The 26,626-nt window shown below is 46.0% G+C and overlaps 1 protein-coding gene and 1 pseudogene across 1 annotated transcript; both read left to right on the top strand.

The window, feature by feature from the left end:
* Positions 1-1,100: 1,100 nt before the first annotated feature.
* Positions 1,101-5,405, top strand: LOC117185121 (uncharacterized; annotated as a pseudogene).
* Positions 5,406-23,826: 18,421 nt separating this feature from the next.
* LOC117184661 (uncharacterized) lies at positions 23,827-25,860 on the top strand. The gene is made up of 2 exons (XM_033383246.1): positions 23,827-25,501; positions 25,580-25,860. Exons 1-2 carry the CDS (start codon positions 23,937-23,939, stop codon positions 25,818-25,820), a joined length of 1,806 nt encoding a protein of 601 aa, XP_033239137.1. The 5' UTR covers positions 23,827-23,936; the 3' UTR covers positions 25,821-25,860.
* The last annotated feature ends 766 nt before the right edge of the window (positions 25,861-26,626 follow it).

Consider the following 26,626-nt stretch of genomic DNA (forward strand, 5'->3'; position numbering starts at 1 on the left):
GGCCAGCAGCAGATGAGTGCCGCGCACTGTGCCAACTTCTACCGCGCGACCCCCGAAATAAATACTACATACATACCACGAAGCACCACGGCATTTTATTTCTTGTGACGGCTACTAGGAGGTCTCACTGGATCATCCATATCGTAGTTGGAGACTTGAGCTTCGTCCGCCCCACTACAAACATTGGTGATTCGAGTCGGATCTTCGCCTAAACAAAAAGAGAAGTCCACCCCAGCAAGCACCGGCGGATAATTCCCAATCTCCAAGATAAGTACGGATTCCCCATCTGCCCATCTCCAGTGGCTACTCACCTCCTAGTCCCATTCGGCTGGACATAGATACATATATATACGTGCCGCGTCTTTCCTTTCACCGTTCTATCGACGGCGCCATATTCTTGGCAATTCTGGGCGCTCTCCGCTTCTTCGAGTGCTCGTATATACCCAATATACAATATTCCAATATACCCAGTATCTACATACCCAATACAACAGTCGTGCACAGTTGTGCCACAGTGAAATAAAAAGAATTCACCTGCAGCGAGACCAATGTTATCCGCCTCCGATCCAGCGCTTACATTTATACACATATGTATGCATATCTGTCGGTAACTCATCTGCCTTCCTCTCCCAGCTACCAGCTGAGCTTTCGCGGCTGACAAACGTACATACATATGCATATACATATGCTGCACAGATTCTTGCAGTCACCTTGGTGTTTATTCCGTGCATGCCCAATAGCCCACAGTTTTTTGGTCACTACGTCGCCCCTTTCTTAACTAATTATATTGTCCATAACATAATACACGATTTCATACGCCCGGCACATATTTATTTACATATACATAAGTACGCATTCTTTTTAAAGTAGCATATTCTTGCATATCTATATACATACACACATCTTGTATTTAAAACGGTTACCGTTTTGTACCCGTTGTTCAATTGCGTTAACTCAAGGCCCCGTACATAGCACTTACATCCATACGCACACATACAAGCAGCAGCAGCGGTCCTATACAACCAAGGTTGTGGCCATTCGCCCCACACTTCCTCATCCGAGTGGGAGTTTGTTCTCCTTTCTTCGTGTGATTTCCGAATATGCCAACAGGGCGTGAAGAGAACAAAAAGTTTTTGTCCGTGACCTCTCCAAGTGTCAGAAGACCACGCAGCTCGTCCGCCCCAGAAACACCCACCTCGGTGACTCGCAAAGTTGAGTCATCCAGTACTCCGGGGCCCACCACAAGCTCCGCGGGTGCGAAGACCAGATCGGTCCTATTCCCGTCGCCGGTCACGCTTAAGGGGCCAGCGCGTACGCAAAGCAGTCCAAGCCATTCTCGACCCTCCCACACAATGGCTCACTCCGCTACCACTACAGCAATGGCTAAATTTGAAGCCTCACGAAAACTTATGCATTTCGGAGAGCGAAAAAACCTTCCAAATCGCCGCACTCTATCTGCCTCTCTTGCCACGGTACGCCGTGACCAAATCCGAAGCATGTGGGCGGAGGTTGAGGCACAGCACAAAAATTGTTTCGCGGTTGTGGCTGAAGAAGGTGCGCAGACTGAAGCGGACTTTCAATCGAAGTTCGATGACTGTTTTACGGTGTACGAACAGTGCGTTGCTGATCTCACTGATCAGCTCCAACAACCAGCCCGTCCCTCCGCACAGCCATGCGACATCGAAGTTTTCGCTGGGGATAACGTACGCTGGCCTACGTTCCGAGACCTGTTTACTGCGATCTACATACAGAATCCCAGGCTGTCTCCCGTGGAGAAGCTGTACCACCTCACCACTAAGACCAGTGGTGATCGGAAAGCCATAGTGGAAAAGTCCCCACTCACAAATAACGGCTTCGAGGCTGCCTGGAATGCCCTTCGGGACCGGTACGAAAATAACAGGCTCCTGGTGACTGGAACCGAGTCCAGTCGTGCGCTAAAGGAGTTTCTCAGCACCATCCAAGGTGTTTTAACCGCACTGGCCCACTCAAAGGTCTCCACCGAAACCTGGGACTGCTTGCTGGTGACTATTTGTGCCTCCAAATTACCGAAGTTGGCCTGCGCTTTGTGGGAAGATTCCGTCACCACAAAGAAAGAGATGCCTTCGTGGAAGGAGATGGAATCCTTCCTCAGCCAGAGATACCTGACGCTCGAAGCCATCGAGGGAAACCCGTCCACTTCACACAGTCCGAAAGGTGATCCGAATCCGCCACCTTCCCGAAGCAACTCGTTCCGCTCCCTAGGGAGTCCGGTTCCTAGGACGGTTCACTCCTTCGAGACAACCGTAAATCTGAACCGGAGAACGTGTGATTTTTGCGGGAAAGAGAATCACCCAATCCGGCTATGCCCGCACTTTCTCCAAATGAACGCTGATGCTCGTGCCAGCTGCATCAAACAAAAGCATCTTTGTCTCAACTCTTTCGTACGAGGCCATCAGATCCGGGAATGCCAAAGTGCCCATAACTGCAGTACTTGTGGGGACCGACACAACACGCTGCTGCACCGTGGCACTCCAATCGCCCGTGATTCCACTTCCCCAGTCGTACCAAGTCCACGTTCTTCCGACGCGCCACCCAGCGTTCAGAATTATTTCGCCTCCGGCCAAAGAGCTGTCCTTCTGGGAACTGCAATCATTAATATTTGCCACCTGGGGACAAATTTCCGCGCCCGCGCTCTAATCGACCCGGGATCCGAGGCAACGTTTATCACGGAACGTCTTTTTAATATAATCAAGTTGCCGTTCCGACTTATCCAGGCACAAGTCTCGGGCCTCAATCGGCCAGTATCCGCTCAATCCACGAAGATCTGCCATTTTGCCATGCATTCCACGACGAGGCCGGACTTGCACTTAAACGCCACGGCCTATGTTCTGCCGGAACTGGCGGGTCACCTGCCTTCCTATCCGATTCCGCAAACTTCGTTGCGAGACCTGCCGAGCCTTGCATGGGCAGACCCGACCTTCCACGAGAGATCCCAAATAGATGTCCTGATTGGAGCGGATATCCTTCCGTCCATCCTGTTAAGCGGCTCACAGACCAACATCTGTGGCATCTGACATCTGTGGCCCAGTGCCCAATACTGTACAAAGCAGTATTTCATCCTTCTCTACGCAAGTTTAGAACGAGCTAGAGCCTCCCTTAGACCAGCTCCTTACCAAGTTTTGGAAGGTGGAGACACTACCGGTGAAATTCGTAGGCGAGTCGGATGCCTACTGCGAAAGCAATTTCCTCCGAACCACTTCGAGAAAGTCGAACGGAAAGTACGATGTCGCGTTGCCGTTCCGTGAGCCACATCGTCTCGGATCCGATCTGGAGTATTCAAGGTCGATTGCCCTGACTCAGTTTTTGCGGAACGAAAATCGTTTAAAAAGAGACTCTACCTTACAAGCGCAATACGACTCCGTGATCCAAGAATACCTAGACCTTGATCACATGACAGAAGTTCCTCCGATTGATGTTTCCTCAACCTACGACCCTGTATGTATGTCGACGACGTCCTAGCGGGAGCAGACTCTCCCACTGAGGCTCAACTAGCTATCCGCGAGTTACAGGCCGCCCTGAGTTCTGCCGGGTTTCCACTGAGAAAATGGACGTCCAACCACATGGATATCCTGACTACCATTCCGAATGACCATCTCCTTCACACCGACTTCCTTGAAATTGAGGCAGAGAGCACAGCCGAGACTCTCGGAATTCGCTGGAAGGCGGCAACAGACAATTTCTTCTTCGTTCCGACAGAACTGGCATCTACAGCATCCTATACCAAGCGAGCGGTGCTTTCCCAGATAGCAAGGTTGTTCGAACCTGCGGGCTGGTTGGCTCCTTTCATTGTCCGGTCAAAGATCTTCATGCAAGAGATCTGGTTGCAAGAAGTGGGATGGGACGAAGATCTTCAGATCCGCATTCCAAGGTGGATTGGCTCCGAACCATCTGTAAGGGTCGAGCATCACGGATTTTGCGATGCGTCCGAAAAGGCGTACGGTGCGGCGATCGACGTACGCATCGAGACTGACCACCTGGTCGAGGTGCAGTTGCTCACCGCGAAAACACGAGTCGCACCCGTTAAGACTGTATCGCTCCCCCGGTTAGAGCTATACGGCGACGGCTATCCTGCCAGATATGCCAAGCGCACCTACAACCTGTTATTTCTGGACAGATTCCGCTATAGTCCTGTCCTGGCTGAAAAAGCCTGCTTGCCACTGGAGAATTGGGGTCACGTTCCGTCCGCACAAAATCCCGCCGACCTCGCCATCAGGGGCGTATCCTTACAAGAGCTCGTCGAGAACCAACTCTGGTGGCTCAGATCAGCGTGGTTGCAAGGGCCCCGGCATCAATGGGCAGCCCAAGGCGGGGCGATCCCGAGATAACCCTCGAGCAACGTGCTATGAAGGTTAATTTTGCACCGAGCCCATTCGAAGACTTCACCGATCGGTTCTCCAATCTGGAGAGAGCTCTGCGAGTCCGTGCTTATGTCCTTCGCTTCACAAAATGCTGCCGGAAGCTGGTCACCGGACAAGAGGACCACCTTGCAAGCGAAGACATTACCGGAGCTGAGCGCACTCTTATCCTAGAGACTCAGCGCAGGGAATACTCCCAAGAGTATCACTGCCTAAGCGAGAGGCGGCCAGTGCCAAGGTCAAGTTCTATCCTGAATTTGAGCCCGTTCCTAGACCAACATGGGCTCATAAAAACATGTGGCCGTATCGCAACTTCTACTTTTCTGAAGTACGATGAACGGCATCCCATTATTCTGCCGTACCGCTGCCGGCTATCCCGCCTTCTCGCGCAATTCACCCACCGGCTATCTCTTCATGGCGGGAACCAACTAATGGTGCGACTTATCCGATCCAAGTTCTGGATTCCCAAGGTTCTCATGAAGGGGGTGGTAAACTCCTGCAAGGTATGCGTCATCCCCAGAAGGAAGTTGCAAGCCCAAACGATGGGTGATCTTCCCACGGAACGAACGTCCTTTTCCAGACCGTGCACGCACACCAGAATTGAGTACGCGGGTCCCTTCGAAATACGGAATTACACAGGCAGAGCGTGCCTGATAACCAAGGGGTATGTGTGTGTGTTCGTGTGTTTTTCCAAGAAGGCGATCCATTTGGAGCCCACGTCGGATCTCACGACCGAGAAATTTCTTGCAGCCTTCGCTCGTTTCGTCGCACGACGAGGGTGTCCGCAGCGCATTCACTCCGACAATGGCAAAACTTTCGTTGGTGCCGCCAAGGTGCTTTCCCGAGACTTCCTAGAAGCGTGGCGTTTTATCCCACCAGGAGCTCCACACATGGGAGGTTTGTGGGAAGCCGGGGTGAAGAGTTTCAAAACTCTCTTCTACAAAGCCACGTCCACTCGGAAGTACACTGTCGAATTTCCACGCTTCTCGCAAAGATCGAAGCATGCCTTAATTCCAGGCCACTCTCGCTGATGTCCGAAGATCCAACTGGGTTGCTGGCCCTTACTCCCGGGCACTTCCTTACCGGGGGACCCTTGATGTCGACGGCGGAGCCCGAAATAAAGTGTGACCTTAAATCAATAATCAATCGATGGCAGCATTTAAAGGCCCTCACCCAACAGTTTTGCCAGCGGTGGAAAGAGGAATACCTCAAAGAGCTCCACAAGCGCACTAAGTGGAAGACGCCGACGCCAAACCTCCAGGTTGGGGATATGGTTGTCGTCAAAAAAGACAACCTGCCCTCCAATGAATGGCGGCTCGGGCGAGTCCAGTCCGTGTATCCCGGCGCTGACGATAGAGTCCGTGTGGTAGATATCCTTACTGCCCGCGGGGTCCTTAAAAGGACTGTTGTAAAGGTCGTTTTCTTTCCAGTAGAACGCCCTAGTTCCGTCCAACAATAACGCGAATGTACCTTCCAAAGCTCCAAGTTTCATTACTAATACTTCTTCGATCACTTTCCTTCCTTCTAGTTCATCGTAGCCAGACATGGCCTCACGCGCACGCGCCGACCGCACCGGGGAGCGCCGGCGTCCACGGGGTAGAAGCACCTACCGTTGCCGAGTGTGCTCAGGAATACACCCGCTACGGACCTGCCACGTGTTTCTGCGCCTGAGCCCTGAGAAGAGGCTCCGAGCCGTCCTGAGAAACAAATACTGCGCCAACTGCCTGGCGCAACAGCACTCCGGGAAGGACTGCCTCAGTGGCGGGCTGTGCAGGGTGTGTGGCAAGAACCACCACACGCTACTCCACATATCCGCGCCTCGCTGTCCAGCCCGCTCAGCCTCGGGAATACAGTCGACAGCTACGCCGGCTCACTCCGAGCGCCGTCCTCGTCGGCCCGTCAGCCGACCTATCGTAGGAACCGCGACCTCATCGTTTTCCAGTCCAGAGTCTCAAGCTGAGTGCCGTCCCCGTCACCCCGTGAACCGCCCCGTCGTAGGAACCCCGGCGCCCTCCGTAAGCTCCTTTCTACAACATAGGAGCCTCAATATCCTCCCGACGGCGCTGGTGGTACTGGATACGGACTCGAAGGATTTCGAATGTTCGGATGTTTAGGCCAGCAGCAGATGGGTGCCGCGCACTGTGCCAGCTTCGTGTGCTCCGGTCCCAACTCGCTCTCGCGCGCTCGGAGGGGCGCTCGGGAGGTTTTACGATCCCCGATCCAACCGGCGCTCAAGCCATCATAGAGCATAGATCATAAGGCCTAGCTTAGTTACGTTTCAACCCCCGTTTCAAACGCCCGATCTACCGCGCGACCCCCGAAATAAATACTACATATATACCACGAAGCACCACGGCATTTCATTTCTTGCGACGTCTACTAGGAGGTTTCACTGGATCATCCATATCGTCATTGGAGACTTGAGCTTCGTCCGCCCCACTACAAACACTTTGGAACAGTCTTATCTCCCAGTAATTTGGAATGAGTCCTACATCATTCCGCTTCACAAAAAAGGTTCAAGATCAAATATTGAAAACTATCGTGGTATCACAAAGCTTTGTTGCAGCTTGATATCTCCGTCGCAACACGGTTTTTTCAGACATCGTTCAACTTCGACTAACCTTCTTGAGTTTTCTAACCTAATCCACCGTGGTTTTCAAATTGGTTTGCAGACGGATGTAGTTTTTACTGACTTCAGCAAGGCATTCGATTCTGTGAACCATGCTCTGCTTATTCACAAGCTCTCTTTATTAGGGTTCCCAACGAATCTTCTAGATTGGATTTTGTCCTATCTCTCTAACCGTACTCAACGTGTTTTGTTTTCTAACGTGTTGTCAAATACTGTAAATGTTACTTCAGGTGTGCCACAGGGAAGTCATCTGGGCCCGCTTCTGTTCATTTTATTTGTGAATGACCTTCCTCAAGTCATAACATACTCTACTACACTAATGTATGCTGATGATGTCAAAATCTGTCTTTCTTACTCTGATTGGTATTTGCACACACGCCTTCAACTTGATCTAAGAGAACTACTATTGTGGTGTTCAACTAATCTTCTTTTTCTGAACCTTTCCAAATGCAAACTTATGACATTTTACCGTCGCGCTCCTCATTTTGTCCCATATGTTCTAGGAAATCATGTCCTTGAGCGAATTTCGAGTTCAAATGACCTCGGAGTCCTTTTTAATCATAAGATGTGTTTTAACACCCATATAGCTGCAACTGTAAATAAAGCTAAGGGTGTTTTAGCGTTCATCAAGCGTTGGTACAAGGAGTTTGACGACCCGTACGTTACGAAACAACTGTACATCTCGTTAGTAGGTCCTAGATGGGAGTATTGTTCTTGTGTGTGGAGCCCGCAGTATAAAGAGCAGCAGGTTGTTATTGAATCCGTGCAAAAGCAATTTTTATACCCGATACTCAAAATGAGTATTGGGGTATATTAGATTTGTGGTAAAAGTGGATGTGTGTAACGTCCAGAAGGAATCGTTTCCGACCCCATAAAGTATATATATTCTTGATCAGCATCAATAGCCGAGTCGATTGAGCCCTGTCTGTCTGTCCGTCTGTCCGTCTGTCCGTCCCCTTCAGCGCCTAATGCTCAAAGACTATAAGAGCCAGAGCAACGATGTTTTGGATCCAGACTTCTGTGATATGTCACTGCTACAAAAATATTTCAAAACTTTGCCCCGCCCACTTCCGCCCCCACAAAGAGCGAAAATCTGTGGCATCCACAATTTTAAAGATACGAGAAAACCAAAAACGCAGAATCGTAGAGAATGACCATATCTTATAGACTGCAGAATCTGAATTGGATCGTATTATTATTATAGCCAGCATCAAGAAAACAATTTCATTTTTTCTCGCCCTGTCTCTCTCTAACACACACGTAGCATAGGCGGCTTTGCTTAGAGTAAAACATTAGCGCCTAGATCTCAGAGACTATAAAAGCTAGAGCAACCAAATTTGGTATCCACACTCCTAATATATCGGACCGAGACGAGTTTGTTTCAAAATTTCGCCACACCCCCTTCCGCCCCCGCAAAGAATGCAAATCTGGGGATTTTCACAAATCTCAGAGACTATTAAAGCTAGAGTAACCAAATTTAGTATCCGCACTTCTGTTAGATCTCACTATAAAACGAATATCTCAAAATTTCGCCCCACCCCCTTCCGCCCACACAAAGGACGAAAATCTGTTGCATCCACAATATTGCAGATTTGAGAAAACTAAAAACGCAGAATAATAGATAACGACCATATCTATCAGATTGCTGAATCTGGATCAGATCAGATTATTTTTATAGCGATAGGAAACAAATCAATTTGCACTGGCTACGCAGCGCCCGACGTCACGCTCAGACTGATTTTCTGTCTCTCTCGCACGCACTCTTTGTCGTGTCGATTAATATAAGCGGCGACTGCCGGAGGAGAGCCATACTGACTTAGTATCGGGTATAACTGTAGAGTTGCGGTGTCCGCAGCAACTCACAACGTTCCCCCTCGTTAATTTTTGCACTTCGTAACTTTAGCTGGGACTTGGGTAGAATCTTGCCACCCTACCGGTCTAGGCTAAATCTTATTGACCTGCCGTCGTTGCACCAACGCAGAAAATGCAATGGCGTAATGTAACAAGCTCCTTCTCGGGATTGTTGACTTCTTAACTCTCTTGGGTCAGATTGACTTGGCCGTCCCATCTAGACCAACCCGTACTGGTAGGCCTATCCGTTTACCCATATGTAGGTCTAATTATGCCGAACATGCACCTTTTAGGGTTTTATGCCATAATTATAACTCCCTCTGATATACCCAATCCCCGTAAATGACTCTTAAACTAATTGCATTCAATATTTATAACCACTTAAATTTAGCTAACTTTTAACTTATTATTTTCCGCCTTTTGTAATTAAGTACCATTATTATCAGATAATTTGTTAATTTAATAAATAAAATAAAATAAAATAAAGAAAATATATTTTGATTTTCAGCTTATATTCAACACTTGTAGTAACTAGTTGTTTAAAATAGATTCATTTAAGCGTTTGTTTGAAAAGGATCCTCACAAAAGCGGATACACACTAGTTGTTTATTGTAATTATTGCGGATCTGATACTCACTTAGAAAAAAACTGTCACAAAATACGCGATCAGAAGACGCGTAACTAGAATATCTTAGTTGTTACAAAACAATTATAAAATATCAATAAATAAAACATAACCAAAAATGTTTAAGCAATTTATGCATCCTTTTACAATGCTTATTTGCGGACCTTCAAAGTCTGGTAAAACAACGTTTTTAGAAAATTTAATAAAAAAAAGGAATGTGTTCGGGCCAGCCGCTGAAGAATAACCGTAACTTTAACATTATTATTGTATGAGCATAGAGAGCCGCCTACATATGTTGTAAAACGTTGACTTACTGCAGAGCTGCTGCGCTCTCCCGCTAAAGGGGCTCTCTGCCGCCGCCACTTCGGCAACTACTTTGATCTGCTGCCGCCACTTCGGCAGTCAATTTGATCTAACGCCGTAGTCTATAGTTTAGTTCTATGCTAACCCCTTTGCGCATTGGTTGCATATCGATCTCGCATAAAGTTTATCTGGCAATAGCAAGCAATCGGCTTCCGCTAAGCCACCAAGATTAAATACGAATTATAAAGTTTAACCCAAAATCTCTTTTCATTTTTGAAACACATAGGTGCCAAAAAAGCTTGGCATCTCAAACATTGGTGACCCCGACGTGGTATAAAACCATTTCTTAATCGCGTTCCGTTAAAACACTTATTAATTATACAATATTGTGTTGTTTTGTAGTTTAACTACCAAAAAATACATTTGGGTGCACATTGAAAAACATTGCAAATTCAGTGAGAGTGCGGCTGGAATATTTATAGACAAATTCCGGTACTTAAAGCGTCGAATCTCTCATTCTCTGCGCAGCTGCAGCCGCGGTTCTTGACTTTTCGTGTCTTGCATTCTCGCTCTCGCGTCTATACATCGTCGCTTAAGCGGTATTTCATTTTCCGTTGTTGTGTCAATTGCACAACGGTTAACATGGACCACGATCCAAATACAGGCGCGGGCGGAAATATTGTGGTGGCTGATTCCAGACTGAGTCTGTATAAGCGTAAAAGTCAGTCATTATATGATCGATTGCACAGGCTTGGCGAATCCTTCGCGGGGAATAAAATCGATAAGCTGACCGCCGCGGAAGTCGAGGTGCGCCTTGATATGTTGGCAGAAATTCGAGAGGAATTTAATAAGGCCCATAATGAATTGGAGGCTCTCGATCAAAACGAGATTGGGAGTGAGCTGCGCGAAATCTTCGATACTTTTTTCATATCGTTGAAAGCTGAGTTGCTGGCTGCTGTTGAAGTAAGCCAGTCACACGCCGCTGCCCATTCTACGACTCTGCCAAGCCATTCCGGACATAGTACCATCATCATGGCTCACAAGCAGCGACTTCCTGAGCTGAAGGTGCCTAAGTTTTCTGGTGGATACGTCGAGTTCTCCGATTTTATGGCAATGTTCAAATCGGTGATTGAAGCGGATATGGATCTCAGTGACATCGAGAAATTCCAACACCTTCGCTCTTGCCTCGCTGATGCGGCTTTGGATTCGGTTCGATCGTTGGAGCTCTCCAGTGCCAATTATCGTGCGGCTCTGGATATACTTAATAAACGCTTTAATAACAAAAGACTTGTTTTCCAGGCACACATCAAGAAGATTCTTGGGCTAAAGAGGGTAGACTCGCCTTCTGCTAAAAGGCTTCGGGAGTTTTCGGATGCAGTCAATTTACACATGCGAGCGTTGCAGACATTGGGAACTGCCGAGGAGATTTCAGGATTCATGGTTATCAACATGCTGCTGCAGAAGTTGGATTCGAAGACGCAAACCAAATGGGAGGAGCACACATCGTCGGATGCTATACCTACCGCAAAGGAATTCTTCGAATTCTTGCAGCAACGCTGCCAGAAAATGGAGCGATTGGAATATGCTACAGCGACACACGCTAGTAGCGATCAGGTGGGAAAAAACCATTCCTATACGCAGGTTAAGAAAACGTTTGTAGCTTCCAACTCTTCCGCCGACCCGTCTGTATGAGTCTTTTGCCACTCAGCGGGCCATGGAATATACTCGTGCAAGATATTCGGAAATCTCTCACCGTTGCTGCGCCACAAAGAAGTGAAGAAGCTTTCCCTATGCTTCAATTGCCTAAAACCGGGGCACCGGACCCGCGCATGCAATAGTGGAAAATGTCGAGTATGCGGCGATAGGCATCATAGTTTGTTGCACTTCGTTAGTATACAGCCCACAACACAAGGCTGCCCAGGCTGCCGTTCAACCGGACACTCTTTCCGTTGCTCAAAATTCTGCTAGCAGCTCGTCTCTACCTTCGTCTACCTCTCTTGCTGCCCAAGGTCTTCACTCTGATGTCGTTCTTCTGGCTACAGCCGTGGTTCTCGTAAAGAATCGGTCTGGCGTCTTAGTTCCTTGTCGTGCCATCTTAGATTCAGGTTCGCCCAGCAGCTTCAGCTTAGGAGAACTCAATCGTCTGCACTTGTGTCTGGACTGGGCGATACCAGCGTTTCTACTGAGGGATCCACCATAAGCATTTGTATGCATTCTCGCACCTCTGCTTACACAACTACACTTACTGCTCTCATCGCCCCCACGATTACCGATTCTCAACCAAGTATGACAGTAAATGTATCCGATTGGCGTATTCCATCTAACATTCAGCTCGCTGATCCTGCATTTTTCAATCCTCAACGGGTTGATCTTCTCATTGGTGCGAGCGTTTTTTATGATCTCCTCTGCGTAGGGCAAATCAAACTCACCGATGGACTGCCTCTTCTGCAGAAGACCCGGCTTGGGTGGATCGTATCTGGCGGTGGATAGAAGGTATGAAGCTCGGCGCTTTTGGCCACGCACAATTGTCCGGATTCGATAGCTGAGATGGAAGCAAGGTTGGATAAAACTTTTCGTATGTTTTGGGAAGTCGAGAATTGTGTGGAGGCTGGGTTGAATACCAAAGAAGAAGACCATTGTGAAGCACATTTCGTAAGCCACCTTTCACGGTTGCCATCCGGGGAGTATGCAGTTCGTCTGCCGCTAAATAACAATACTGATCGTTTAGGAGAATCTTATGCTCAGGCTTATCGACGGTTCATCAGTCTGGAGCGAAAACTGGAGCGTAATCCTACACTCAAGGAGCGGTATTCCGCCTTTATGAGGGAGTACATTGATTTGCATCATATGCACCAAGTCAACCCTGATTCCCGTAGCCTCTGCAAATATTTCTTGCCTCATCACTGTGTCCTAAAGGAGGACAGTACGACGACAAAACTCCGTGTCGTTTTCGATGGATCCGCAGCTACATCAACTGGATATTCTCTAAATGATGTGATGATGACAGGCCCTGTTATTCAGCCTGCATTGTTTAACATATTGATTCGCTTTCGAACATATCCAGTCGCTCTCACTGGGGACATTTGTAAAGTGTACCGCTGCGTACGAGTGTCTCCACCCGACAATTTGTATCAATGCATCCTATGGCGAGATTCCATCGAGTCCGAGGTTCAAGTCTACACATTAGACACCGTCACATACGGGACGAGGGCTGCATCAATTTTAGCGGTCCGCGCAATGCACCAGCTGGCCATCGACGAGGGTGAATCCTACCCTCTTGGCTCAGCTGCTCTGCGGCAGGAGTTTTACGTGGATGACCTTATTTCGGGCGGTAATTCGGTCGCACAGGTCATGGACAAGTTGCACCAAACATCAGCTTTACTGTCCCGTGGTAACTTTAGACTTAGGAAATGGTGCTCCAGTCACCAGGAAGTACTTGAGGGAACCCCTGAAGATGACATAAAGAAGTTCTTAAAGTTTAATGATGGAAGCGACATAGCCAAAACTCTCGGCTTAGCGTGGGACCCTGCTTCGGATCAGCTGCTTTTTGCCTTGTCCGCACTGAACACAAACTCAAAGCCATCAAAGCGGTCGGTTTTATCTACGATTGCGCTGTTCTACGACCCTCTTGGATTGATAAATCCAGTCAATTTCAGGTGCAAAATCTTCCTTCAGCATCTTTGGAGAGAAAATTTGGATTGGGATGAAAGCCTACCCTCAGCGTTGCATTCAACTTGGATGGACTTGAGAAATAGTTTGGCAAGCATTTCTCGGATCTCATTTCCTCGCTTGGTTCTTCGTTCTAGTGTGGCTACAGAAGTTCACGGATTCTGTGATGCCAGCTTAGAAGCATATGGCGCTTGCGTGTATGTCGTGTCCTGGGAAGCCCAGTCTTCGAGCCACGTTTTGTGCTCAAAGTCGCGAGTGGCGCCGCTAAAGACTATATCGATTCCTAAGCTGGAATTAAGTGGAGCCCATTGCTTGCGAAAATTATGCAGAATGTAAAGGACATGGGAATCTTTACAGGTCGGTTCTATTGCTGGTCGGATTCGTCAACAGCATTATCTTGGATTAGGGACGAGCCAGCTAAATTTCAAGTTTTCGTGGCAAATCGAGTGGCATCAATTCAGGAGTTGACGGCAGCCATGGAATGGCGCTATGTTCCCACATCTTTAAATCCTGCTGATATTCTCTCGAGAGGCTCGCTTCCCAACCATCTTATCCAGTCAGAGCTATGGTTTCACGGCCCATCCTTTTTGCTAGGCTCCAAGTATAAGTGGTCTGTATCTCCATCTAACAACATAGCAACTTTGGAGCTTCGCAAGAGAGGATTGCTAATCACGCCTCCACATGCCGATCTCACGTCCGGATGCAAATTTGCGAATTCATTCTTTCGCATGCAGCGCACATTCGCCTACATGCATAAATTTATACATCGTCTTAGGCATCCAGGACTCACCGTTTCTGATATTCGGCAAGGAACGCATCTTCTAATTCGACACATTCAGCTGGCGAATTTGTGGATGGACTTAAAGGAGATTCGGCGCAATGGTCAAGTCATGAAATCCAGTTCTATTAGTTCACTCAACCCGTTCATCGATCATTCTGGACTACTTAGAGTTGGAGGTCGTCTTGGTAACTCATCGCTAGGATTTGACGCTCAGCACCCGCTCATTCTGCCAAAGGGACATTCCATTACCTTTGCGCTGATAAGATATTATCATAAAAGAAACCTCCATGCCGGACCTCGCGCCTTGCTATCCAAAATTCGGCTGGAATATTGGCCCATTGGAGGTGTAAAGGCAGTGTCAAGGGTCGTCAGCAGATGTGTGAGATGCTTCAGGACTAGGCCGCGCATGGTCGAACACATCATGGGAGACCTACCTAAGGAACGTTTGGAAAGATCTCGAGCTTTTGAAGTCACTGGAGTAGATTACTGTGGACCTTTTTTCTACCGATCAGAAATCCGCACAAGGCCTCCGATCAAGTGCTACATTAGCGTATTCATCTGCTTCACTTCTAAGGCTATACACATGGAGCTCGTAAAGGATTTGACCACTGCATCGTTTCTAGGCGCACTAAAGCGTTTTACTTCCACTCGAGGAAGGCCAAGTCAAATTTGGTCGGACAATGCGACAAACTTCGTTGGGGCCAAGAACGAGCTTCTGGAGCTAAAGAAGCTCTGTCTGAGCGAACCGCATATGAAGGAGGTCCACGAATCCTGCTTGGCTGACTCGATCGACGGACGTTTCATCCCACCTCGCTCTCCGTATTTTGGCGGGTTGTGGGAAGCGGCCGTGAAGACCGCAAAATATCACCTGTACCGCTCAGTTGGACCATCTGTGCTTAGCTTCGACGAGCTGCGCACTCTGATCTGTCAGATCACTGCAATTGTTAACTCTCGCCCTTTGCTCTCGCTTTCAGAAAATCCTGATGATTTAGACGTTTTGACTCCTGCTCATCTGCTTTTAGGCGGCCCCCATGAGCAAATCCTCGAGCCTGACCTAACGAAGCTGAACTACAATCGTCTGGATGGCTGGCAGCGGGTCACCCAACTACAACAAATATTTTGGATCCGTTGGCCCGAAGAGTATCTCACTCTTTTGCAAGAGCGCGCGAAGTGGCGTACCCCCGCGCAAAACATCTGCAAGAACGACCTCGTTCTGGTGAAGGACGAAAATCTTCCTCCAATGCGTTGGCCACTGGCTAGAGTGGTCGATGTCGTTTTGGGCAAGGACGGAGTGTGTCGCGTCGCTGACCTGAAGACATCCTCAGGAAACATCGGGAGGGCCGTCACTCGGCTATGTTTGCTGCCCCTTAAGGAATCTGTTGAGAGACTAGCTCCCAACGGGGGGAGTATGTTCGGGCCAGCTGCTGGAGAATAACCCTAACTTTAACATTATTATTGTATGAGCATAGAGAGCCGCCTACATATGTTGTAAAGCATTGACTTTCTGCAGAGCTGCTGCGCTCTCCCGCTAAAGGGGCTCTCTGCCGCCGCCACTTCGGCAACTACTTTGATCTGCTGCCGCCACTTCGGCAGTCACTTTGATCTAACGCCGTCGTCTATAGTTTTAGTTCTATGCTAACCCCTCTGCGCATTGGTTGCATATCGATCTCGCATAAAGTTCATCTGGCAATAGCAAGCAATCGGCTTCCGCTAAGCCACCAAGATTAAATACGAATTATAAAGTTTAACCCAAAATCTCTTTTCATTTTTGAAACACATAGGTGCCAAAAAAGCTTGGCATCTCAAACAGAATGATTTGCTGAGCATTTCAATTAATCGAATAATTTGGTGTTATGGAGAGGAGCATGCTAAACAAAATTTTAATAACATCGAATACTATTAAGGAGTTCCCGAAACAGTTGAAAATTAAAATCATGAGCCTATTCTCTTAATACTAGATGACTTAATGATGGGCGCATTTAATAAACATGTATGTGAACTTTTTACAATAGGATCACACCACAGGAATTTATCCGTAATAGAAGTCACACAAAATATATTTCATAAATCATCACATACTCGAGATAATTCACTAAACACAAAATACATCGTTGCGCTCAAAAATCCTAGAGAAAAGCTTCAATTTCAATGCTTAGCAAGACAAAGTTATCCTGAAAATTCTCAGGATCTCTTCAGAATATATGTGGAGGTGGCAGATGAACCACATGGTTATTTACTTATTGATCTTATTCAGGGAAAAAATTATCTCCTTAGATTTCGTACACATATTTTTAATTCTGGGTATACAGTTTGCTTTTCAGATGAAAATTATTTGCAAAAAGAATCTAAATCGGCTGAAAGCGAACAAACATTTATTTTATGTGCTCAAACGGGCAAATAATAAACTTCGAAATGCAATTAAAAGTAATTGTGACATTGAGTTAATAAAAGCATTAGGGCAGATAGTATTGAATACTCTACGAGGAAATCATAAGATATCAAAAAAGCAACTATACGCTCTAAAAAAGAATACAAATGCATTACGTTTCATTTCATGTCCAAAATGCGGAATAAATTCTAATAGAAAAGTTCTCATCCAAAAGGATGATTTTTACCTGTTTTGATAAGTTCATTGGTTTCGGGGATTTTTTGAAAAATATTGAGCAATGCTTAAAAATAAGCATAAATTATACAAAGTTATTTTAATTCATATGATTGCATATAAAAAAATGTTAAATAATGCCCAGAAACACGATTTAATAAATATAACGTTTTTGCCTATTTTAAATGATAAAAAAACTAGTGCCTTTAATAAATGGATTAAAATACGTCAAGAATTGTGTTACTATCAGAATAAAAAAATAAATAAGACAATGGATATATGAACTACGCAGAACAAACCACTTTTACCACCTCAAAGCATTGGAATACAAACACAAGACGAGTCAGTTTGGTTAGATGTAAGACCTAAAGTATAATAAGCGTAAAGTTGAGGATACTTCATTTTTACACACTCACTCAACTGCAAAGAACGTAGAACTAACAAGGGGGAACGTTGTGAGTTGCTGCGGAGACCGCAACCCGCATTTATACCCGATACTTAGCCAGTATGGCTCTCCTCCGGTAGACGCCGCGAATATTAAACGAATATTATATTTTGGCTATAAAAACGATCTGATCTGATCCAGATTTAGCAATCTGATAGATATGGTCATTATCTATGATTCTACGTTTTTAGTTTTCTCGTATCCTCAATATTGTAGATGAAACAGATTTTCGTTCTTTGTGGGGGCGGAAAGAGGTGGGGCGATATTTTGAGATATACGTTTTATAGTGAGATCTAACAGCAGTGCGGATACCAAATTTGGTTACTCTAGCGTTAAAAGTATCTGAGATTTGTGGATATCCCCAGATTTTCGTCCTTAGCGGGGGCGGAAGGGGGTGTGTCGAAATTTTGAAACAAACTCGTCTAGGTCCGATAACTTACGAGTGTGGATACCAAATTTGGTTGCTCTAGCTTTTATAGTCTCTGAGATCTAGGCGCTAATGTTTTACTCTAAGCAAAGCCGGCTATGCTACGTGTGTGTTAGAGAGAGACAGGGCGAGAAAAAATGAAAGTCTTTTCTTGATGCTGGCTATAATAATAATACGATCCAATTCTGATTCTGCAATCTTAAAGATATGGTCATTCTGCGTTTTTGGTTTTCTCGTATCTTTAAAATTGTGGATGCCACAGATTTTCGTCCTTTGTGGGGGCGGAAGTGGGCGGGGCGAATTTTTGAAATATTCCTGGAGCAGTGACATATCACAGAAGTCTGGATTCAAAACATCGTTGCTCTAGCTCTAGTCTTTGAGCACTAGACGCTAATAGGGACGGACAGACGGACGGACAGACAGACAGGGGTGACTAGCGCATTAAACATAAGTGTAAACTTGTAGCGCTAGGATAATGCATGAAATAAACATATAAATTATATAAATAAATAATGTTTGGAAACGATTCCTTCTGGACGTTACACACATCCACTTTTGCCACAAATCTAATATACCCCATACTCATTTTGAGTATCGGGTATAAAAATGGTAAATTTAACAGAGTTTTGCGTGACATTACTTAGTAATGATTCGTTAAATTTATGTAAGAAGGAGTGGGCCAGCTGGCTTATTGAGGGGGCAGCAGGGATAACAACAGCAGTAATAACAGCAGCACAGGAACAGCTGATGAGCAGAAACAGCACTAGAAACAGCACTAGAAACAGCAGCAGCAACAGCAGTAGTAACAGCAGCAGATCAGATTGTTTCAAGCCGGCTGCCCACAAGAGTATTGCGCAGTAGAATTATAATGGAAAATACAAGTGGACCACCAGCCGGAAATATGCAGCAAAACGAAGGCCCAAGTGGATCAGAAGCAAACAGGATCAATCGCCAGCAAAACGCGAACGAGGAAGCGATGAGGTCAACACTCCTAGAAGAAAACACACAGACGCTTCAACAGCTGGTTCAACTGCTCTCGATGAAAATAAATGCTGATGAAATAGACAAGAAAAATGATGCAAGGCTGGTAGTGGAAAATTTTTCCAAAATTATTCCAGAACTCAACGGAGAAAATATGTCGGTACAGCAGTTGTTTATTAACTTCGAGCTAAACGCTGAAGCATACGGACTAAATGACAAACAAAAATACGTGCAAGCCCGATTAAAAATGACAGGTACAGCCGCTCTTTTTCTCGAGTCCACAGCAGTGTATGAGTACGGACAATTGCGTCACCAACTTTTACAGGAGTTCGAGTGTGAGCGTTTATGCAGTGCGCAAATTCACAATCAATAGTCTATGCGAGTGAAGATTGCCGGCGAAAGTTTTCACGAATATATACTACAGATGAAACGCATTGCTGCTCGTGGGACAACAGACACGGAGTCGGGGATTCGATACATTGTCGACGGACTGAATTTAAAAACGGATTATAAACAAAGATAAGTACACCTTGTATGCATGCAGCTCATACAAGCAGCTGCGAGAGAAGTACGAAATATACGAAAAAACGCTCGCGGTTGATGGGCGTTTTGCCCCGAAACAAAAAGACTCACAGCCGTTCGGAAAGAAGTTCAATTTCACCAAATATGAAAGGAAGCAACACTGCTACAATTGTGGATCCCAGCAGCATCTACGCAAGGATTGCCGAGCTGCATTAAAGTGTTTCCGCTGCAATCAGACTGGACACATGTCTAAGGATTGCCCGAGTTCTGCTGCCGTAAACGTTGCATACGAGGAAAAACGCCTGAAGTCTCTACAAATTAACGACGTGCAAGTCAAGGGGCTCATAGACACCGGTGCAGATGTTTCCCTATTAAAGATGTCAGTGTTCGGTAAAATGAGTGGTGTCCATCTGCAAGCCAGTTCGTCAACTTTGAGGGGACTTGGAAACAACATCACACGCTCCGCTGGGCAGTTTACCGCATTAGTGGAGATCGACGTAATGCGACTGGCACACAAATTCCTTGTGGTGGCCGATCATGCCGTCAGATGCGAATTGTTGCTTGGACACGACTTTATATCCAAGTTCACAATGACAACAACGCCAGGAGGATATAAGTTTTCTCCCCTGCCGGGGGAGGAAACTGAGGACACTAAACAGATAAGTATTTACAACGTGGTCGAAGCAAATACTGACATTAACATTCCATCGCATTTCAGAGATGCCGTCCAATCAATGATTCAAGACTTTACCGAAAAGAAGCAGACAGAAGCAGTGTGCACGATCATGCTAAAGATCGTACTGGACGAGAAAATAGCGCCTGTTCGGGCGAAGCCCGAGTGTAAATTTTATACCATTGTTTTATTGCCTATCAATTCACTTTCTTTTCTATTTTGGTCATTATACTAAACTAACGTAACGTAAGCGTAGCTTTATCTATGCTCGCTCAGCAACATGCTCTCATTTAATCATCTATTCTTATCTATGCTCGCTCTTGTTATCTTTTCTTTCCTATGCCGTCGCTAAGCCGTCAGCAGCTGCGCCTGCTCTAGCAGTTACCGCTTGATATAGTTGGAGAACAGACCCTTTTTGTCCCCAATCTATTACTTTGGCTCGAGATCGGCTCGCTTGCCTCATCCAAGTGTGTCACTCTAATACTATTGTAAAAGGCTCTGGCATCTTCGGCCACCCTCAACACACAAAATACCTATAATAAAATTTATAACGTTTTCGGAAATTAATAATTTGTGAAATTATTGAACAATCATAGTCAGCGAAAAAGCTCGTTGTCTCAACATTTGGTGACCCCGACGTGATCGTCAGTAACAATTTGGAAATAAACAATTATAAACAGTGAAAATTATCCGCTAAACATAACTGTTCGAACGCGAAGCGGTTAGTTCCCATTTCGTCGCGCGCTTGCTTACAAGCACTAATACAGCTACGTGCATTAGCGGCTTCGGGTTCGCTGCACTTGCGCTTGCATACCAAAAAAATCAAACGGTTGGTTCTTCGATTCTTCTTTGTGCTTTGCTCGCTGCTGCCTGTCGAAAATGGATGAGTCTAATGACGTGCCGGAAAACAGGGTGTCTTTTTACAAACTAAAGGCACTCTCAATATACAACAAAGCCGTTTCACTTCGAGAGACGATATTGAATGATGAAAACAACCCAATCAGTGAAGATGCGCTAAGTGTTCATTTAAAATTCTTGGAAAAAATATCCGACTCATTTAATGTTACTCATTCTAATTTAGAAGAGCTTGATGTAAGCGAAATTGGCAGCGACTTAAGCAACACAGTAATAGATCAGGAGCCCTTTCTATCAAAGATTGAGAAGTTCCAGCACCTGCGCTCATGTTTGGATGGACCTGCCCTGGAGGCTGTTCGCTCTTTGGAAGTATCGGAGAGCAATTATGATATTGCATTGGACATTTTAAACAATCGTTTCAATAATAAACGTTTAATCTTTCAGGCACACGTCGCTGAGATTCTGAGGCATGAGAAGGTTGAAGATGGGTCAACTACAAAGCTACGTACTTTATCGGACAAGCTTCATTCTCACATGAGAGCGCTTAGATCGATGGGTACCATGGAGGAAATAGCTGGATGCATCATCGTTCACTCCACATACAAGTATCTCGACTCTGATACCAGGACCAAATGGGAGGAGCTGTCGCCCTCTAACGTCATACCAACATGGGACCATTTTTCGGCTTTTTTGGAGAGGAGATGTCAAGCCATGGAGACCATGGATCAAGCTATGTTGATTCAAATCCATAGCAGTCAGGTTGGAAAACATAAACGAATCACTCATTCAAAACACAGTCTTGTTGCTACAAATACAATCGTATTGGAATGCGTGTTCTGTGATAATAAAGGGCATAACATTTACAGCTGCACTCGCTTTGGAAACCTTTCGCCATCTTTGCGTCTTAGAGAGGCAAGGAAGCTTAGAGTTTGCTTCAACTGTTTGAAGAAGGGACATCGGAATACCTCCTGCAGTTCAGGCTCTTGTCGCACATGCGGTGAAAAGCATCATACCCTTTTACATATCAACAATCCGCTGCCTACGTCAGTTAACACGGAACCTGCAAACGCTACTACGTCTCCTATCCAGACAGACTTATGCCCAGGCCCCAATCTTTCAAGTTCTCTTGTTGCCGCTTCATCACCATGCTCGCCTCCTGCTCAGAATCTTAGCTCAGACGTAGTGCTTCTAGCCACGACAGTCATTATGATAAAGAGTCGAGTTGGTGATCTTCTTCCTTGCCGGGCTCTTCTGGATTCAGGCTCTCAGATTAATTTAATAACCTCTCGCTTTGCTCAGAGGCTTCAGCTGAAACGAGCCAAAGGGTCGGTATCAGTATCGGGTATCGGCGCTGATTCTGCATTTCACACGGAAGGTTCAGTTAATTTGGTCATTCAATCCAGGACTTCCGATTACTTCACGAGTCTCACAGCTCTCGTTGCTCCACGTATTACAGGAAACCAGCCTGCTTCTTCATTTGATGTATCCAAATGGGAAATGCCATCCAATATCAGCCTTGCTGACCCACACTTTAACAAATCTCAGCGCATCGATGTACTTATTGGAGCCAGCTTATTTTACGACATTTTATGCGTTGGACAGATCAAATTGGAGAGGGGACTTCCTATAATACAAAAAACCCGTCTCGGCTGGGTTGTCACAGGTGGAGGTCAGTACTCCCGCAGCTCAGTGCTCCTAGCTGCCTCTAGTTCGACGGAATTGAGTCAAACGCCTACCGTTGGTTTGGATGAGCTAGTGCGAAGGTTCTGGGAAGTGGAAAACTGCCACGGTCCCGCTACAGAAGCAACAAAGGAGGAAATTGCTTGCGAGGAACATTTCAAAAAACATTGCGGTCGGCTTCCAAGTGGCGAATATTGCGTTCAATTGCCTTTAAAGCTGAGTGACAGTCTTCTTGGAGATTCTTATCAACAAGCCTATCGCAGATTTCTCAATCTAGAGCGCAAGTTGGTTCGCAAACCGCTTCTCAAGGCCCAATACGCCGCATTTATAAAGGAATACGTCGATTTGAATCACATGTCCCCTGTCAAAAGTGACGCACTTAAACAATGCAAATTTTGTCTTCCTCATCACTGCGTCTTAAGAGAAGACAAAACCACCACAAAACTCCGAGTAGTTTTCGACAAATCCGCTTGTACATCTACAGGATATTCCCTCAACGATATATTGATGTCAGGCCCAACAATTCAGCCAAAGTTAGTTACGATCTTCGATTTCGTACCTTTCGTATAGCATTGACTGGTGACATTTGTAAAATGTATAGATGCGTCCGTGCCTCGCCCCAAGATAGTTTTCTGCAGTGCATACTGTGGCGTGACTCACCCCTCGAGGAGCTAAGGACATTCAAGCTGGATACCGTGACCTATGGAACGAAACCAGCAGCATTTCTGGCCGTCCGTTCTATGCACCAACTAGCGGCAGACGAGAGTTCGTCATATCCAATTGGCTCTGAAGTTGTGCTGCGGGACTTTTACGTGGATGATTTGGTAACGGGGGGAGATACTACAAATGAGGTGCTGGAAATAATTCGCCAGGTGTCAGGACTATTAGCCAAAGGAAATTTCAAGATCAGAAAATGGTGTTCCAACGATACATATGTACTCGATCAAACACCCCATGAAGATAGGGAAACATTTGTTAAATTTACTGATGGCAGCGATGTAACCAAGACGCTAGGTTTAGCATGGAATCCCACTTCGGATGAGCTATTATTTTCATTCTGTCCCAATCAAGTCCCTTCGAAACCAACTAAGCGAGTTGTATTGTCAACTATTGCACGATTTTATGATCCACTCGGACTTATAGAGCCAGTTATTACTAAAGCAAAAATATTTCTACAGCAGCTGTGGAAAGAAAAGCTTCATTGGGATGAAAGTCTGCCAGTCTCCTTACGCACAACTTGGATCAACTTTATTCAGCAGTTTGACTCTATGCAACAAATTTCTTTCCCGCGCCTATCTTTCCTTCGAAGCAGCAACCTTGAAATGCATGGATTTTGTGATGCCAGCATGAGTGCTTATGGAGCTTGCATCTACGCTGTTTCGGAAGGCGACAATGGAGTCAAGGCAAATCTTCTATCTTCCAGATCTCGTGTAGCGCCACTGAAGACTATCACAATACCCAAGTTGGAATTATGTGGTGCAGCGCTACTCGCTCAGCTTATGCATGAAGTGTCTTTGATGAACTTCAAGTGCTCTTATTATTGCTGGTGTGACTCCACAGTCGTTTTGGCTTGGATCAAGAATCAACCATCCAACTTCAATGTATTTGTCGCTAATAGACTTTCTGTTATTCAGGAACTCACATCTGGAATGTCTTGGCTGCACGTGCCAACTGATCTAAACCCTGCCGATATGCTTTCTCGAGGATCATTACCAGCTGAGCTCATCAATTCTCATCTTTGGAAGTATGGACCTACATACTTGACAGCCAGTAAGGATCAATGGCCAAGTACACCTGCTCTTCCAGAGCCGGTTTTGGAGGCACGAAAAACCATACTAATTACAAACTGCGCGTCAAGATATTTGGTGGAAGAATCAAAGTTTGTAAATTCCTTCCCCAAAATGCAACGAATTTTTGCGTATGTATGCAAATTCATTCATCGACGAAAGTCTGGAATAACTGTGGAGGACTTGCGTTTGGGAACCGAACTGCTTATTCGTCTTACTCAACAATCTCGTCTATCCACTGAAATAAGAGCCCTGGAAACGCGAAAGGACATCAAGGCTTCAAGCTCGATCGCCTCTCTTTCGCCATTTTTAGATGATTGCGGTTTGCTTCGAGTTGGAGGGCGTCTTAAAAACTCTACCTTGGACCTTGGACGGCATCCCATAATATTGCCCAAGAATCATTCCATCACTTCTGCTCTGATACGGCACTTACACGAAAAGCACCTTCACGCTGGACCCCAGTCGCTATTAGCCATCATTCGTCAAACGTACTGGCCAATCGGTGGCCGAAAGACCGTAGCACACGTAATCCAAAAGTGTGTCAGATGCTTTAGAGTGAAGCCTCGAACTCTCGAGCAAATAATGGCAGATCTTCCGGTGGACAGAGTCAGCGAATCTCGTGCATTTTTAGTTACCGGCGTGGACTATTGCGGTCCGTTCCTGTATAAATCAGAAGTTCGAAACCGGCCCCCACTAAAGTGCTACATGAGCATTTTTATATGCTTCTCCACCAAGGCGGTTCACATCGAGCTTGTGAAGGATCTTACAACATCTGCGTTCCTCTCTGCTCTTCGCCGTTTCATTTGCACCCGTGGAAGACCGATTCGTATTTGGTCAGATAATGCCACAAATTTTGTTGGAGCGCGGAACGAACTGGCGGAACTTAAGTCGCTATTCCTAAGCGACAGTCATCAAGAAGCCGTGCATCAAGCTTTTCTCAACGATTGCATCGATTGGCGTTTCATTCCTCCTAGATCGCCACATTTTGGAGGATTGTGGGAGGCGTCAGTCAAGCTTGCTAAGCATCATCTTCGACGTGCCCTCGGATCCTCGCTTCTTGGATTTGATGAGCTGCGCACTCTCGCGTGCAATATCTGTGCAATCATTAATTCAAGGCCATTGTTTCCTCTTTCAGAGAACCCTGCAGATCTCGATGTACTCACGCCCAGCCATTTTCTAGTTGGCGCCCCTATCACAACCTTCTTGGAGCCTGACTTGGTTCATTTAAACGTCGATCGCTTGGACCGTTGGCAGAAGGTCACACAGCTTCAGCAAATCTTTTGGTCTCGCTGGCGCCAATCGTATTTAACCAGTCTTCAAGAAAGAACGAAGTGGCGCACCCGGAATCCTGAGCTTCACGTCAATGATGTCGTTCTTGTTAAGGACGAGAACTTCCCTCCTCTGAAGTGGCCTCTAGCGAGAATCCTCGAGCTCATCCCAGGAGCTGATGGCGTATCTCGAGTCGCCTTGATCAGGATGGCTACAGGTGTTAGCCGAAGAGCACTTGCAAAACTATGTCTATTGCCTCTACGAGATGAGGTGAAAGGCATGGATCCTTCCACGGGGGGAGTATGTTCGGGCGAAGCCCGAGTGTAAATTTTATACCATTGTTTTATTGCCTATCAATTCACTTTCTTTTCTATTTTGGTCATTATACTAAACTAACGTAACGTAAGCGTAGCTTTATCTATGCTCGCTCAGCAACATGCTCTCATTTAATCATCTATTCTTATCTATGCTCGCTCTTGTTATCTTTTCTTTCCTATGCCGTCGCTAAGCCGTCAGCAGCTGCGCCTGCTCTAGCAGTTACCGCTTGATATAGTTGGAGAACAGACCCTTTTTGTCCCCAATCTATTACTTTGGCTCGAGATCGGCTCGCTTGCCTCATCCAAGTGTGTCACTCTAATACTATTGTAAAAGGCTCTGGCATCTTCGGCCACCCTCAACACACAAAATACCTATAATAAAATTTATAACGTTTTCGGAAATTAATAATTTGTGAAATTATTGAACAATCATAGTCAGCGAAAAAGCTCGTTGTCTCAACAGCGCCGTTTCGACATTCGCCAAGTCGAGTGGCCATCAGCGAAGCCGACGTTGTCAAGCAGCAGATCGATGAATGGGCCAACGCTGGGATAATACGACGCTCATCATCAAATTTCGCCAGTCGGACTGTAATTGTCAAGAAAAAGGATGGGAGCAGCCGGGTCTGCGTGGACTATCGTCAGTTGAACAAGATGGTCTTGAAAGATTGCTTTCCCGTTCCAATCGTTGAAGAGGTGCTGGAAAAACTGGAAAATGCTAAGATGTTCACCATCATGGACTGAGAATATGGGTTTTTCCACGTTCCTGTGGAAGAAAGGAGCAAAAAATATACGGCGTTCATAACGAAGGAAGGCCTC

The sequence above is a fragment of the Drosophila pseudoobscura genome, chromosome X (assembly GCF_009870125.1).
Source record: "Drosophila pseudoobscura strain MV-25-SWS-2005 chromosome X, UCI_Dpse_MV25, whole genome shotgun sequence".
Taxonomy (NCBI): Eukaryota; Metazoa; Arthropoda; class Insecta; order Diptera; family Drosophilidae; genus Drosophila; species Drosophila pseudoobscura.